General features: G+C 47.8%; 1 protein-coding gene across 5 annotated transcripts in view; it reads right to left on the bottom strand.

The window, feature by feature from the left end:
* Positions 1–8,713: 8,713 nt before the first annotated feature.
* Positions 8,714–15,400, bottom strand: part of IGSF11 (immunoglobulin superfamily member 11) — a 108,713-nt gene continuing 102,026 nt past the window's right edge. For 2 of the 5 annotated variants that reach the window (XM_075765402.1, XM_075765428.1), the window contains exons 3-8: positions 14,564–14,771; positions 13,596–13,751; positions 12,474–12,596; positions 12,093–12,243; positions 11,030–11,586; positions 8,714–10,975 (exon numbers count right to left, since the gene is read on the bottom strand). In XM_075765402.1, the coding sequence (XP_075621517.1) occupies positions 11,136–11,586; positions 12,093–12,243; positions 12,474–12,596; positions 13,596–13,751; positions 14,564–14,771 (1,089 nt within the window). In that variant the 3' untranslated portion in view covers positions 8,714–10,975; positions 11,030–11,135. Of the gene's footprint in view, positions 10,999–11,029; positions 11,587–12,092; positions 12,244–12,473; positions 12,597–13,595; positions 13,752–14,563; positions 14,772–15,400 lie in introns of all 5 variants that reach the window. The other 3 variants (XM_075765391.1, XM_075765421.1, XM_075765411.1) reach the window with 2 other exon arrangements.

Here is a 15,400-nt window from a genome sequence, read left to right as displayed (position 1 = left end):
ATGGTCTAGAGGAAAAAAAGTCTATTAAAAATGACGACTTGGTGGTCTCTATTTATTCCCTGTCACTGAGATTTATTTTCTGTCCAAAGTTTTGTTTTGTTTTGTTTTTCTTCCCAAACTGCAGGCTCCATCTGGCAGCTGAACATCGAGCTCTGGTTTTGATACCTTGCAATAAGAGTACGTGATGATAGTTGAAGCTGCTACCTTGGCAGCCCCAGAGGCCAAAGCCCTCGGTCCACAAGGTATCCACATAGTACAGTCTGTCCATAGAATCACAGAATCATAGAATCATTTAGGCTGGGCAAGATCTTTAAGATCATCAAGTCCAACCATAAACCCAACACTGCCAAGTTCACCACTAAACCACGTCCCTAAGCACCACATCTACACATCTTTTAAATACCTCCAGCGATGGTGACTCAACCACTTCCCTGGGCAGCCTGTTCCAGTGCTTGATAACACTTTCAGTGAAGAAAATTTTCCTAATATCCAAATCTAAACTTCCCCTGATGCAGCTTGAGGGCCATTGTCCACATAGTATCATGGCTAGCTTCTCCCAAACACTGGCTCCTGCCAGCTCACCTCACTCTTTGGCAACCAAACTCTGTAACCAGCTCACAAGTGCAACTAGTCTCCATGGCCTGCCTGATCTCCTTGCTAAGCCTGCTGGCAGGGGAGGCCAGGAACAGGGGCTGGATGTTTTCATTACTCCTCTTATCCACCATCTGTCATGAATGACAAGCAACATGAAGGCTGTTTATGTCTTCATTTACATCTCTCTACAAAAGGGGTGGGGAAATTTGGATGTAGATTCTCTCATCATTTGGGACATCAGGGGTTGTTATTACCATTCATACAGAAGCTCTGCATTTTGGAGGCAGGGCAAACACCAAGAGATAAGCACACAGGCACCGTTTTCACTATGAGGTGTGCTGCCATCACCATTGCTTTACAGAGGAGTGGACAAGGCGAAGTTGTTCTCTTAAGAGATGGTAGAATGAAGTCATTGGGTGCTGGTGAAATCTTTGGACTCTCCATCTTCAAAACCTGCCAGCCAGCCTCCTGAGTTCTCATAGAGACTCACACTAGGGCTAACATGGCCTTACCACAAAACTGGGAAAACTGGGAGAGCTGAAGGTAACTGGGAGGAGGCGGAAGATGGATGAACAGGAGAAGGAAGGGTGAGGGAAAGCCCACAGAGAGGATGAAAGCAACCACAAAGGAGAAAGCCAGAGAGTGAGGAAAAGGAAACTGGATGAGAGACTTCAGCCTCATGGACTGGGGGGACAGGACTGAAGAGGGTATGGCACAGGGAAAATAAAGTGGGAGGGACTGGAAGAGAAGGAGTCGCAGAGTCCACAGAGAGGGAATGGACCTGTCAGCAGTAGGAGAGGTAAAGCAGAGGGGGGAACTCTGAGGGAAACACCAAGGGAGGGAATAGCTCAGAGAGGAGACACGGGTGGAAGAGGGGAAGAGATGGGTAAAGCCAGAGGGGCCTAGGTCTCAGAGCAGAAGGCTCAGGGAGTAGGACACTGTGCCTTTGGGACTTGGCTTAAAAAGACAGCTGCCTTGGGGATGAGGCATATGAGGGGGGGGGAGCACAGTGGAAGACGCAGCTGCCCATTTGCACTGTGGCTGTCACTATGCAAAGGAACTGTATTCACTGTGAAGGCTCTCAACGACTTCTCAACAAACAGCTGTTTTCACCAGCGCACTTCCGAGCACACTTCCTGATCGCAAGTAACCAACATGCTGGGAAGCTGTTAATGCCGCAGCCGTCCTGTCGGGAGCAGCCCGGGCAACAGAGCTGATGCTTCTACCTGGTATCCTGAAAGAAACAGCGCAGCATTGGCAAGGTCCTGACACCAGTTTACAGAGAAGAGTGGCCTTTACGCTGCCCCATAGAGCAGCAATGCTCCTTCAGTCAGCAGGGCAAGCCTTGAAGCCCACCGGCTGCTCCCCAAACCCAGTAGATGGCTCCTATTTCAAGGCCACACAACATGGCAACCAAAGCTCTCCATTTCCGACAAGGAGCACCAGACGAGGGAAGGAACTAGGCAGTCTTGAAAACACAGGTTAGCACTAAGGAAAATCCTAGTCTCTGGTTACAAGTAAATTAATGAGAAGTACAGTATATTCCTAGCATACCCTCTCTTGCAGCATCTGACAAAGTTAACACCCAGGGCTGGCAATGTGCATATTAAGAAATATGTAGATTATCCTTAAAAAATAAAACTTTTATAAGGCAGTCAGTCAGAACCAATATTGGAAGCGTTTCCTTTTATCCCTGTGCCTACTAAGACTGCAGGCTCTCTGAGCAGAGATCTTTAAGAGCAGGTTAACCATCTTTCAGCGAGGGATTAAATATAGTTGAACCTCTTAGGTCAGACCCTGTGGGGAGAAGGTGTGCGCATGTGTGCGCATGCATGTGTGTGTAGATTAGATGATTTTTTGAAGTCATTCTCAAGCCTGTTCTTTATGATTATATCAGTTTTCCAGGTGGGGAACAGAAGTTTTAGGAGACTAAACCTAACATTTTCAGTCTCAGGCTCCTATGTTCAGATTAACCAATGGGTCCAGCTGTGGCCCCCCAAGATGGGTGTTTGCATCCCTACTGACCTCAGGTCAGGCAGCAAGTCAATAACAAGCTGAAAGTGAAACACAGGTCTGACTAATACCCCAGCAGCATGTCTGCTGGATCACAAATGCCCAAAGTATTTATCTTCATTTAATGTGCTTTTTTCTATCCTCTTGAGTAATTTCCTTCCCTTAAAGGACATAAATCACATACCTACAAAGTAAAGAATTATTTAAAGTACATTTATATATTTAAGCTCAAAAAGGAGTTTGAATTTAACTCCCTAGTGTTAAAGGGATGTGACTGGCTGGTGAATATAACTTGGCTAAAGACTCCACTACGTGAAGATGTTTTATGGCTTCAATACCTGCTGGCCTGCAAACCACTGTTCAGCACACTGAGGTGCTCCTGTGGGTGAATACCCTTGCTGCAAGTTAACTTAATGCCTTCATTCATTTCACCTAAATCAAACGACACTGCTCTCAGCCCCAAATGTGCACACACACACGTTAGGCTTTGCCCCAAGTTAATGCAATCAGTTTAATGACTCCATTTCATTGCATGCCACTCTCAGATAGCGACAAGGTAGCAGAGGTTTCTCTTTACTTCTGCAAGCCACACCACAAATTTTGTCCCTGATCCTATTGCTGCTAAAGACTGGGTGGGAAATGCAGGAGGGGAACCATTCCCAGTGACTTCAATAGCCTTCACAGTGGCGAGTGTTAATCTCTTAGTGTGAAAAGAGATACTCTTCCTGTTTATTAAGTATAGCTTAGCACCAGAAACATCACCTGAAGCTTTAATTGAACAATGAAAAGGACCTAAAAGAAATTAATACATTGAGAAGAATCATAGTGACCGTGTTCTAAACAACCTAGCACCTAGTTGTCTTCCCCTATGACCTTGTGTAGCAGCTGCATTTTTCTGAGGTCTGTTCCCGTCCCTCTATGCTTCACTCTAACAAGCAACAGATTTGCAACAACTGAGTAATATGAATCTAATGCTGAGACTTAAGTTTATGAGAACTGAAATACAATGCAAAGATGCATGGCCATCTATGACACAGTCACTGATAACTTCCAAAAAAATTTGTAAAAGAAAACAAAACAAAAATCTACAGCCCAAGAATCCTTTGCGGCCATCAAAAATCATTTAAAACTGCTAGAGACTGATTTGATCAATTTTAATGCAGACCTCGAACTCCCTGCTCAGAAATATGATACAGCCGTCAGGCACTGCAGCTCCCTCCCAGACAGAGGACAAGGAACCTTGTGCCAGTTGAAAGAAAGGTTAGACCTACTGTGTTTCTGGTGTGTGCTGGGGACAGATGAGGGCACAACGTTTATAGTAAAGCCCAGTTGAAAGGCTACCGGAAAAGCCCCATGGGCTGTATGTTCCTGACTTGACCGACAAGAATAGAAATGAGGGCATGGCACAGAAATCCTGATTATAAGCTGCATTTCAAAGGCAAAGAGTATTTGTCAAGTAGCTGGTCTTAGAACTGCGGTTTGGAACATCTCATAGACCAGCTCTTGGTAAAGAGAGATCTGGAGCCGAGCTCTGATTTCTAATACCCCAGGAGCCCACGACCTGGGGCTGGAGATGGCTCTGTGTAAAATGAAAAGCTTTGGAGTCTTGGTCACATCCAAAATCTATTAGGGCCATGTTTTCTACTTCCCCTTCCACACATAGCTGAAAAGAAAATCAAACTTGGGAGGCTGGCATATAATCAACTTGCCTTTTGAACCGAAGCCTCACCAGACTTGCCTAAGCAAGTACTTTGCTCTCATATCTGAACCCAAACTCTGGATGTCCTTGATGTTGCAACTAATCTGGGCCCATTATGGAGCATGGACATGGGTGCTGGTTTCACAAAGTCACTGAAGCCTTGGATCCCCAGAGTTGGCTGGCAAGCACATAAGACTTAGTTTGCAGTAGTTTTCTTCCGCTGGGTACTCTCCTAAGCTCTGAAACATTACTCCAGTGTGGAGGAGCTAGAAAACTCAGCCAGGCAGCTGCTCTCAACCTCAACAGCAGGGCAGAAGGACGAATTTAAGTCAGTTTTAAGCCCATAAGAAGTCAGTTGCACTGGTGAATACAGTTAAATAAGGAAACAACAGCTTTTTACACTAACTATTTGTGGCTCATCTGTTCCCTAGCCACGCACACACACCAGCCCGTTCCTCATGCCTTGGAATCACAAGCCATCATAACAAAGGGAAGAACTGGGAAGCTAAAGGCAGGCCATGGTGAAAACCATTTGCTTCCGGGACACAGACAAAGCAGTCAAGTCTCCCCACTTCAGCATACTAGACGCCACAGGACCGAGGGCAGATCCTAAGTAACAATCATAGGAGAAAAAAAAGGAAGAGGTGTTCATACTCAAGGCACAGAGCACTATATTCTTTGCAGGACCACAAGGAAAAGAAATCAACCTACCAGCTAGTAGGGAGGTGAAGCCTGGTGCAGACAAGCTGCACAAGTGAACAGGAACCGCTGTAATTCTTCATCCCTCCAGAGGATGTCACCGTAGAGCCACCAAAAGAGGCAAGCTTTGTGACCCAAATCTGGAGAGTGAGTGAATAAATGCCTAGTGTTCAGCCGCTCTTCGGACAGTAGCCCCAAACTTCCCTATTTACGTTCCCAGAAGCAACCAACTTTCCCTAGGCCAGCATACAACTTGTGGGAGGACAGGAGGAGCAGCAAAACCCATCGTGATTTGAAAGACATGCAACAGGTTAGCCTGGAAAACAAACGGAATGTGTGCTCCAGGTGACTGGGCTGAGCAAAGGCATGAGATGTTCACAGGCTTTCAGTCATGCCTGCTTTCAACCTGTTTTGGTGCCCCTGAGCATGGATGGGTGCATGGAGGATGCATTCACACACAAGGAAGACGAGCAAAGGAAAATGTCAACATGGAGATTGTGTTCACGGATAGCAGGAACAGATTGGATTCTGCAGCCATTGAGCAAGTGCACCCAGGAAAGAGCTGGTGGGGGGGTGTCTGTGTGTTCACCCATTTCCGTGGTTTAAAGCACAGCTTAAAGTACCACTGCTGCAACCCAAATTACACACCGTTTTCCCCTTTCAAATATCCACATGGACAGTGACCTGGTGATTGCTATACTCAGCTTACCAAAGCACCTTGAGATCCTTCAAGAACAATAACTACCTGAGAGAAATTCTGCAGTTATTGATAGTATCCAGGAAGCTGGAAGGCAGGCTGTGCGGCTCAGCCCCTGTACCAAACACAGTGGGTTTAAATACAAGTGAGCCAAACAACAAAGCCTCTGGGCTTTACTGTATCAGGCCCCTTAGCCAATGTTTCTCTGCATGCATGCACCACACCGGCTGTCCCATTAGAGGGTATCAACTAGAGACAAGTCATCATCCCTTCCCAAGTATGATTTAATAAGTTCAAATCCAGGAGCTGACCCAGACTAGATCCCGTGCTAAAGAATCCCTTGCCAGCCAGCCATGCAAGCTGTGTCTTAATCTCCTCCCTTCTTTGCTGCTATTTGTTTCAGGGGTTTGGTTTTGTTTGGTTATTTTTACACAGATAGATTCAATTTCCTGCCAACCCACTTTCTGATTCAAACATGTTACAGAGGAAGTGGGAGGAAAGGAGGAAATCAGGAACAAACAGCCAGCAAAAAATGGCATTACAAGGCTTAGTGAAGAGTCTGATCCTTAGCCACGTGCACTGTCTGATTCCTACACATCAGCAGTGCTCTCTAAAGCAAGGGAGCCCCTACCACAGGGAAAGGCAAAGTGCTTTTTTAGCTGTCACTGTCTATGGAAACTCATCAAAGAAAATACGCCAGAGTCCTAGAGTCAGGAAGTCCCAAGGCTACCAACTTTCTCCTCCACAAAAAACTGCATTCACCAATCCATGCCCAAAGCTCTTGCCACATATTATGTCCCACTCTCCCTCCATGGCTGTGTAGGTGACCTAATGAAACCTTTCTCTTTTGCAAGTAACAAGAACTCTGGGCTAGTGCCAGGCTCAGGGCCTTGCGTGTGCCCCCCCTTGCCTAGGAGTTCACAGAGCTGGCAATTCTTGGTAACATACTCCCAGCACTTAAAATGCATGGAAGCAAGACATGGAGGAAAGCAGGCTGAAAAAAAGAGCCATAGCCTTCCACCTGAAAAAAACTTACCAGTGTGTTTGATGAAACCAAAAATGTATCATGAAAATGTCCCCAATATCTTTCCTTTGGGGAGGGGGAATCAAAACATTTCAGTTTGATTTCCTCTTACCAGTAATAAATCGATCACCCAGTTACCTCAGTCCTGGGTGTCATCTGAGGCTACCCTGATGTGAAGTACTCTTCATGACGATCTAAACCATGACATAAGGAGGATTGATCTCCTGAGCATCCCAGGTGCTCATGGGGAAGCCAGGCAGTCTTGGACAGGACACCATCTAGTAGATTAGCTTCTGCTGGAAACTCATCTTTTTTCTGAAAAGAGTTTGTTGAAGTGCATGCGTGAATTTTTATTTTTTTTTTTAGTTCGATGAATCGGCAGATCAAAGTCCAAAAGCTGTGTAAGTTAATAAAACTTCTAGCAGTCTACAGACCAGATTTCCCAAATGTTTGAAATTGAGCTTCCATCTGCATCAGCCTCTGAAAAGATGTCCACTGCTAAAGTGTAAAAGCATCCTCTCGTGGTCATTGCTCTGTCTTGGCACTCAAATGTATGGTTAATCCTTGTGCTAGAACAAGTTTTCTTCTGATATGCTTTGGTAGAAGGTGATCTAACCGACAGGTACTGACATTTAGAGCAACATCTGTGGCACCCACTGTGGGTTGAAGTCTATCAGCAAACTCAAGCATTTCAGCTCCACTTCCACTTCCAGCTACAATAGCTTGAACCTTTGCTTTTTAATGATAGTCACTCGGGAGCACTATCAAGACCTCTAACTGGTTTTATTTTTGGCTAGATATTTGTATTGCAGCAATGCCTCACTAAATACAATTTCCACACTAAAACTCCAGCATACTAGGTGCTGCAGAAACCTAGAAAACTATCCTGTATCTTAGGAAATTCTGCTCTAGATCAATAGACAGAGATGTGCAGAAGAATGATGTAAGGAGCAAGCCAGTGGCAAGGAATGGATAGTATAGCAGAATACTGACAGGGCTATCATGGGAATAAAATGCAAAGATGCTATTAATGTCACATCAAGGTTGCACAATCAAAAGATGAAAAATGTAAACATTAAGATTCCAATGGCAACTTTCCAGAAATGGCAATGCAGTCATTTCATTTACTGTAAGGCCTATAGCTGAAAACACATTTACAGGAGTATTTTAAACTAGGTGTTGAAAAACACCAAGGAATGAGAACACGATGCATGTGCAGCAGGGCTGAATTAGCACTGCTGTTGGATCTACAGGTTTTTTATTTTAATAATCATTCTCAGAATATCTGGGGGATTTTAGAGAAGAGGCAGGGAAAATGAAACACGGAGAGAAAAATGCAAAATCTTTGGCAAAACATCAGGTTTCCCTAACTAATAATAACCTTCTGCTAGCAGCTGTTGATACAGACTAAGAAGTGTGTGCTTCCCAGTCCCCTTATGCCCTGGAAGTGTGAATGCTCAGGCACTGAAATTTCACGTGCTCTGTCTATGGGGATCTTCAACTTCCTGACAGTTTCCTCCATCAAACTTATTCAAAAGCCCAAGAAAATCAGTGAGGGCCTTCCTGGTGACTGCCTTAGATTTTGGATCTGGATTGAACATGCAATGTTTCAGATCAGAAAACCAACACATAAGCAAAGTTAGGCAATTTTAAAAAACATTTACCCATATCACTCACAGCAGCAAAGGATCTCCCCCACCAAATGACAGAAGATAAAACTTACCTTTCTCTAGAGAAGTAGAGACCTTGCAAGCCTGGGAAATTGTACCTTCAAGGGCAATGTGTCAGACTATTATGAATGAGGAAAACAAGGCTGTAGTACCAGGGTTCACTACCAAATGGGCTGGCCTAATAACGTGCAGGTCTTGGTTGCATGGTTGCTGCTAACTGCCAGTCATATCAAGGATGAGTATTAATAGCCAAATTCATTGTAGTTACAGAATTAGGTAGGAGAGGGGAAAAAGCAGCAGCAGGCAGTAAGAAGTCCTTTTTTATATGAATAAAGTTTTATTGAATTTTAGACAATTAGAAAGAACAAAGAAAGAGGAGCAAACAGTCTCGTGGAGGGTAGGAACCAGAACAGAAGAGCTTTCCCAGTAGAGGAGGGCATCTGCTGAGGGCAGTGTTCCTGTAAATGTCACACAGGGGTTGTTACAAAAGCAGGGAGAATGTGTCTGGGCTTTTCTTTGATTGCCTTTTTTTGGGTTTGGGTGTTTTTTTTTTTCCCCTCCCACATTAGGGTTTCTAAAGCCACTCTTTTCACCCCTGCCAATCCTAGCACCCAACAGCAAAGTGAGCAGACAGGCAGGAAAGAGGACTGCTCCAGCAAAATGTGTGCACACACCCAGAGCAACCACCTGCCTGCACCATTCTGGGGGTTTGCACCCATTCTGGATGGAGTTGTGAAGGAGGGGGGAGGAACAGAGATTGGATTTTCTTTTTCCTCCTTTTTTTTTTTTTTATTTTTAGCAAAGAAGGCACAAAATCTCAGCCAAGCTTCAAACCTAGTGCTGCCTGGAAGCCTCCAACCTCCCAAAAAGCCAGTATGTCCATGTGCGAACCCAGCCCTCACCTCTCCCTCCTCTTCCTCAGAGCCTGTGCTTGCATATGAAAGGTACCGCTCAGGCAGAAGGCCCTGCCCAAGGTTTGCACACTGCTAGGGAAAGTAAAGCCATGCCGGGACAAGGGAAGTGGGGATGAGGAAGAGTCTGTTGGCTTAAGCAGACCCTTTTTCCAATGTGAGAGCTACGGCAAGTCACCTGTGACTCCCCACATTGCTTGTCCAAGAGTAGGTCTGGGAGGGCTCTGGTGTGCTTTTGGAGGTCACCACTGCCTTTACATGTGCAAGGGTTGGTGTTATGCAGGAGGATCGAGATACCCATCCTAGGCATGGCTCCTTTGAGCCAGTGCTCTCTAGGAGGGTAAGTCCCAGCCCTCAATCCAGCCCTCCAAATGGCACCAGGTTCCTTGAGTGGTTTCAACTCTTGGCTTTGATTAAGGCTATTTAGTTGCAATAGGAAAAGGATAGGTGCCAGCTGCATCCACCTCCCTGGCTGCAGGGAAATGGCAGAGCCACTGGCAGATGCCACCAGTGCCCAGCCCTGGGACATTGCAGGAAGTAGGGGAGGCAGAGAGCATGTGGGCTTCCACTGGGTTACCCCCTCCATTAAGCCCCTGCTTTCACTCTTTCTAAGGAAAGGGATTTGGAAATGAATCCTACCAACCTCAGTGTCTGGCAAGTCTGTGCACATGGGAGAGTGGGAATGAAAACTGTGATGCCTCTGTGTGAGGCCCCCAAGATCAACATGTGCCCTGCCATGCCAGCCAGCCCTGGTTAGCTCCATAAGGAAAACCCACCATGCAAACATCAAAACTGTGGGGTCTGAAGCCACTTGACATGAACTAGAGCAGCCCAGGGGCAGCAGATGCCTCTGGACCTGCCTGCTGCTCTGCCATGCCACCTTGCTCCTCTCTGCCTCCTGAATAACCCTGGCAACACCCCCCCAAAAAAAAAAGATGCAAGCCCTACAACAGCAGCAGCAGCAACACACCCTTGCCCTGCACTGAGTGTCTCAGGGAAAGACACTGAGACCGCTGCGTCCTCCACAGCCATGAACTGGGCTCTGGCAGCGCCCCGAGCTAGTGCAGGAAAAATACCCAGGCTGAGGAGGACCTGTGTGTGTCTGTGCATATTGGGGTGGGGGAAGAACCGCAAAAAATAAAGACAAATGCTCCCTGGTCTGTACACTTGCCCAGCCGTCCCCTTGGCTGGGCCGGTGGCTGTGCCTCCATCTTGCCCCTCCAGCCTGGCCCATGCCTCCTCACACCCAAGCCTGGTGCACCACTCGCCCTCATTCATCAGCGGGGCTGAGGCCACAGGGAGGGGGCCAGAGCCGCCATGGCGAGGCATACCCCACCTTGGCACATCTCCCTGCTTGGCCCTCCCTGCCCCAACGCAGGCTGTCATCCTCTCTGCAATAAAACAGCAACAACAGAAAAAAAAAAATATATATATATATCTCCCCAAACCTCCCTGAAAGACCCAAATGGACAGAACTGACCCCCAACAAAACCAACAGGAAACAAAAGCAAAAGTCCCCCCCGAGGTCAGGGCCAGGTGCACGTCCCAGCCGGGGGCCAGCAGCTGGGAGCACGTCCTGACCTCCCTGCTCCTCCAGCCTTGGCACATCTGCGGCCTCCACCGGTGCGAGAAGCCCCGACAGCTGGCGGGGATACAGCATGGCCGGGGCTGTCCCACCAGCCGGCAGCAGCCTCGGGAGGGGAGGGCAGGGGGAAGAGGCACATGTGTGTCCCCCCGCTGCCTCGCCACCTTTCAGGAAGGAGTAGGGTCTCTTTGCCCCACCAGGTACGAGAGGCCCCTTGCTTGGCTCTCAGCTGCCGGCACGGCCCTACACAAGGGAGCCGGCCCGGCTCTGGGCGGGCACCATGACGGGGACAGCCCCAATCCGCTCCAGCGTGGCCTGGCTGACAGCGTAGGAGCGGGTGTGCGGCGGCCGCAGCTTCCTGCTGACCGAGCCATTGCTCCGGATCACCTCCTGAGGGGACGGCGCTGTGCTGGCTGTCACCACCAGTGTCTTAGGGGGAGCCGGGGACGGGTGGCCACCGTTGGCATAGACGGGGCGGGTGCTCGTGCTCCCCGAGCGGGAGAAGGGGGGCTGGTGGGCGTCATTGCTGTTGCTGAAGCGGGTGAAGGAGTCTGTGGTGTGGTTGGCTTTGGGGTCATTCCAGTAGCGGCTGTTGTAGGTGTTGGAGGAGGTGAGGGTGTCATTCTCCGACGAGGATGCATCAGCGTGGAATGTCTTAGCGGCAGAGGAGCATTTGGGCGGCAGGTCGTCCTCCCTGGGAAGGAGAGGGTGTGAGGGCACACAAAAGAATGCTGCCCTGCTTGCCCAACACCCACCCCCACCATACCCTGCTGGAGTCACCACCATCAATTCAAAGTGAAGGACAGCACCAACATGAACCAGCATTGCTCCTTGGCCTCCTTCTACCACTGAGGCAAATGACCCACGCTCGTGTCTAGGGGGGCAAAACCAGTGGTTGTCACAGCCCCTGGTACCATGCGGGCAGCATGACTGTACAAGTCACTCTTCTACAGAGCTAATAAAGTCAAGCCAAAGCTCTCAATACTCAATGCCTCTCAAAGGCAATACTGAAAACAAAATCTGTCGTAACCATTCTTCATTTGCTCCCTCCTTTTTCAGGACAGATATTGACATCTTCCCCTGGCCCAGGGGAACACACTGAGGATTAGCAATAGTGAGACTTCTGACTGCCTTCCTGCCAGCCACTGCTTTTGCTCAGTGATCAGAGGTCCCCTGCCACCAGCTTTCTCTGGTCCTTACCTTATCTCATTGGGAATCTCCTCCTCTTCTTCTTCTTTGTGTTTATTTTTCCAGTAAAACAGCGCCACGGCCACCAACACAATGCAAACAACCAGCACGACGGCGCCTGTGGCCACCGCTCCTGCAATCAGGCCGATGCTCCGGGGGTGGGCTGTGGGGACAATTGAACAGAGAAAGGAGAAGAAATCAGGGCTGGGCTGTGGCCGTCCATGAGCATTTGAAGCTACCCTGGCTTGGGAGGGGGGAAGGGACACATCCCCATTCCAGGGCACAAAGGTCTTCTGATAGAGAGGCACATGGTGGCTCACAGCAAACATGGTTACACACTGTACTGTCACAAGACAGAAGCAGGTGACCAAGCCTCCCTCAGCAAATACTTACGTGCAATGACTTGCAGGTCCAGAAGGCAAGTGCTGGTTCCAATGGCATTTGAAGCCACACATTGGTAAAGACCTGAGGACACAGTGCTGATATTTCGGAGAGTGACAGTGCCCTGGACTTGGTCTAGTCAGAGAGAAAAGAAGGATTTAAATCCCTCCCCCCTTGAGGAAAACCGTGAAAAGGCAAAGCCAGCAAATAGAGAATTTTGGTGTGAGACTCTTAAGAGAGAAATAAATTAGGAAATAACCTTGAGATGGAAGCATTGTGTGCACACGCACTCACACACAAGATTAGGTCTTAAGGAGCTTACACTAGATATAAGCTATTCTTCTTATAGATTAATTTCTGTAAATGAAAGCTTGGGACTCTCAGTATTGTGTGAGAAAAGGGAGGAAAGAAGAGATGTGCAATTATGTATACCCAGATCTACCTGCTAAATTCAGTCCTGCCCTGCAGAACCCCTGCTCTCCCATCCCTGGGCTCCCCACTGCCTGCTCTGCCAATTTTCCTCATTCCTTAATTATATAAAACTAAAATGCTTGTATATTTTTAAAATACAGCAAGATAAAGGGCAAAAGTACAGCTATTACAACTTGGTCAGGACACTTAGGCTAAGAAATCTTATGGATGGGACCTGGAACTGGGCAATATCCAGTCTGATCAGAGCCTTGCTTTTACACACATCTGAAAGGCAGCTCTGGCAGTTACTTATTGGAGAACAGTGACCTCAGTGTGAGAAGCTGGCAGTATTTTCCCAAGATAATTCTGTCTCCCTTCTCCCAGTTTCCAATCTATGAGCCTTTCATTTGGTTTAAAATGCAGAGGAGTTGGCAGCTGAAATCTCCAGCCACATGCCAACATCTGGCAACCATGTCCTCTCTCTCCCATTTGACCAGACCCTTGTTCCTAAGTGGGGAACATGTTTCTGTACCAAAAAACCATGAAAAGTTACATGGCCGCTGGAGGGTACCTAGTCCACCATGGGCTCTAGGTATCTTTGTTCCAATAAAGTGATCATGCAAGTGATGGCAGACACTCATTGAGCCATGTCACCTCTGGAGGCTCAAAGGAAAGCCCAGGCTGTCACCTGGGAAATAAAAGGATAATCAACAGAACGAGCACCTTGGGTGGCAGTTGGGGGCAACTTGGGAACATTGTCCAGTTTCTCCCAGAGGTATGTTGGCCGGGGGATGCCTTCTTCCGAGCTGCAGGTCAGTGTGATATCGCTGCCCACGTCCAGGGACCCCTGGATTCTGCAAAGCGGGGCAGAAGGAGGAACTGCAAGAGAAGAGGGGAAAGTGACAGCAGATCAGGAAATATGACCAAACAGTGGAGTGCAGGCTCTTTCTGGACATGCACTGCTGGGGAAAGCAAGGACACTGACACAAGCTGACAAGGGGACAAGAGGAAGGCAGCAGACAAGAACCCATTAAGGTTTGGGGGGGGGGGGGATGGGGATGTGACAATTCACAAAGATTCCTGACCCACCAGCCCATCAAGGTTACAGACTACTGGTGACTTTCACAGGACCCAGTACTCTTAGATCCCTCCCGCACAGAAAAAGAAGGTGAACATTCCTGTGTGTGCGACAGCAAGGGTGGTGAGACCTAACAGAGCTGCAGACAGAATTTGCTGTGCTTGGATTTTCTTTTGTATCCCTATAATTGCACACGCTCTGGAGTATTTAACATCCTAGGGGGTATCCAATACTAATTGCTTTCATGAAAAGGAAGCAGAAGCTAGTCTTTCTCTTCTCCTGTTGCTATGCACAAAACTCTTATGGTCCCTTCAGCTCTCCAGGAAGCCCTCGTACTTTATTCATGCTTCTTTGCAACTCCACATCACAATGCTGCCACAAAACCTTTCTCTCCACCATATTTTAAAACTCCATTGTATGCTATGTTGTATATGAAGGCTATGTGTCCTACAAACTCCCACAATACCTACAGGGCAGCCTATCCCTCACTACAGGATGTCCATGGGCTCCAATGTGTACACTACCATATTGCTCTGCCATGATGCACTACCATGCGCAGAGGATTCCCTTGTCCCTGTTCCTCCCCTCTCCCCTATAATCCCAATAAACACACCCAAGACAGTAAGTCCAATGACTCCGATATTCCTGACGCCTCGGTCGGGAAGATTGTTGACCAAACACTGGTATGTGCCAGTATCCGATAGCTGAGTGTTGTTGATGAAGATGGAGGCACTGGTGGTTGGCATTGTCACAGCAAACCCCACTCGCCCATAGAACTGGGGTGCACCACCGAAGATCTGACCCCCTTGGTAGAGAATAACCTGGAAAAGAAAGGAAGACTCAAACAACACTCTTTAGGAGCTGAGAAAGGAGGAAAACAGCGAGTAAAACACAGGCTTCCAAATCCGAAAGGACCATTTCCTAAAGCATCTCTAAAAAAACAGACCTCAATATACAGTTGTCCCCGGCAGACCCATACTAGCAGAGGTGTTTTCTCTAAAAGAGGAACACACTCTAGTCTGTTTTATGTCAATAAAAATGTTCACAGAGGTAACAGACCAGATAGATACCCAAGTCTTCTGGCACAGCTGGATTGACAATACCAGCCTGCTTCATATAATACCCATCTGGACAGTATCGATGTAGAGAGGCAGAGACTCTCTGCAGGTCAGTGGGTACTTTGCTGGAAAGCATCCACCCAGTGGACAGTATCATTATGAGTCTCAGCCAGTAAGATCCTGCCATGATGTCACACTGCTTAGTGAAAATCGTTGGGATGAACTGAATGACAGGCAATGTAACCCTTGAACCTCCACAGCCTCTACCAGTCAGATGGCTTATATAGCGGTATGTACTCAGACCGATTTCTTGAGGAGCAGGTACTCTCCAGTGCAGGTTCTCACAAGTGAATACCCAATGTGAGGGGGAGAGTGTGACCCAAGATGGATTT

The sequence above is a fragment of the Balearica regulorum genome, chromosome 1, assembly GCF_011004875.1.
Source record: "Balearica regulorum gibbericeps isolate bBalReg1 chromosome 1, bBalReg1.pri, whole genome shotgun sequence".
Taxonomy (NCBI): domain Eukaryota; kingdom Metazoa; phylum Chordata; class Aves; order Gruiformes; family Gruidae; genus Balearica; species Balearica regulorum.
The sequence above is the reverse complement of the archived record's forward strand: the minus strand, read 5'-3'. Positions and strand labels throughout refer to the sequence as shown.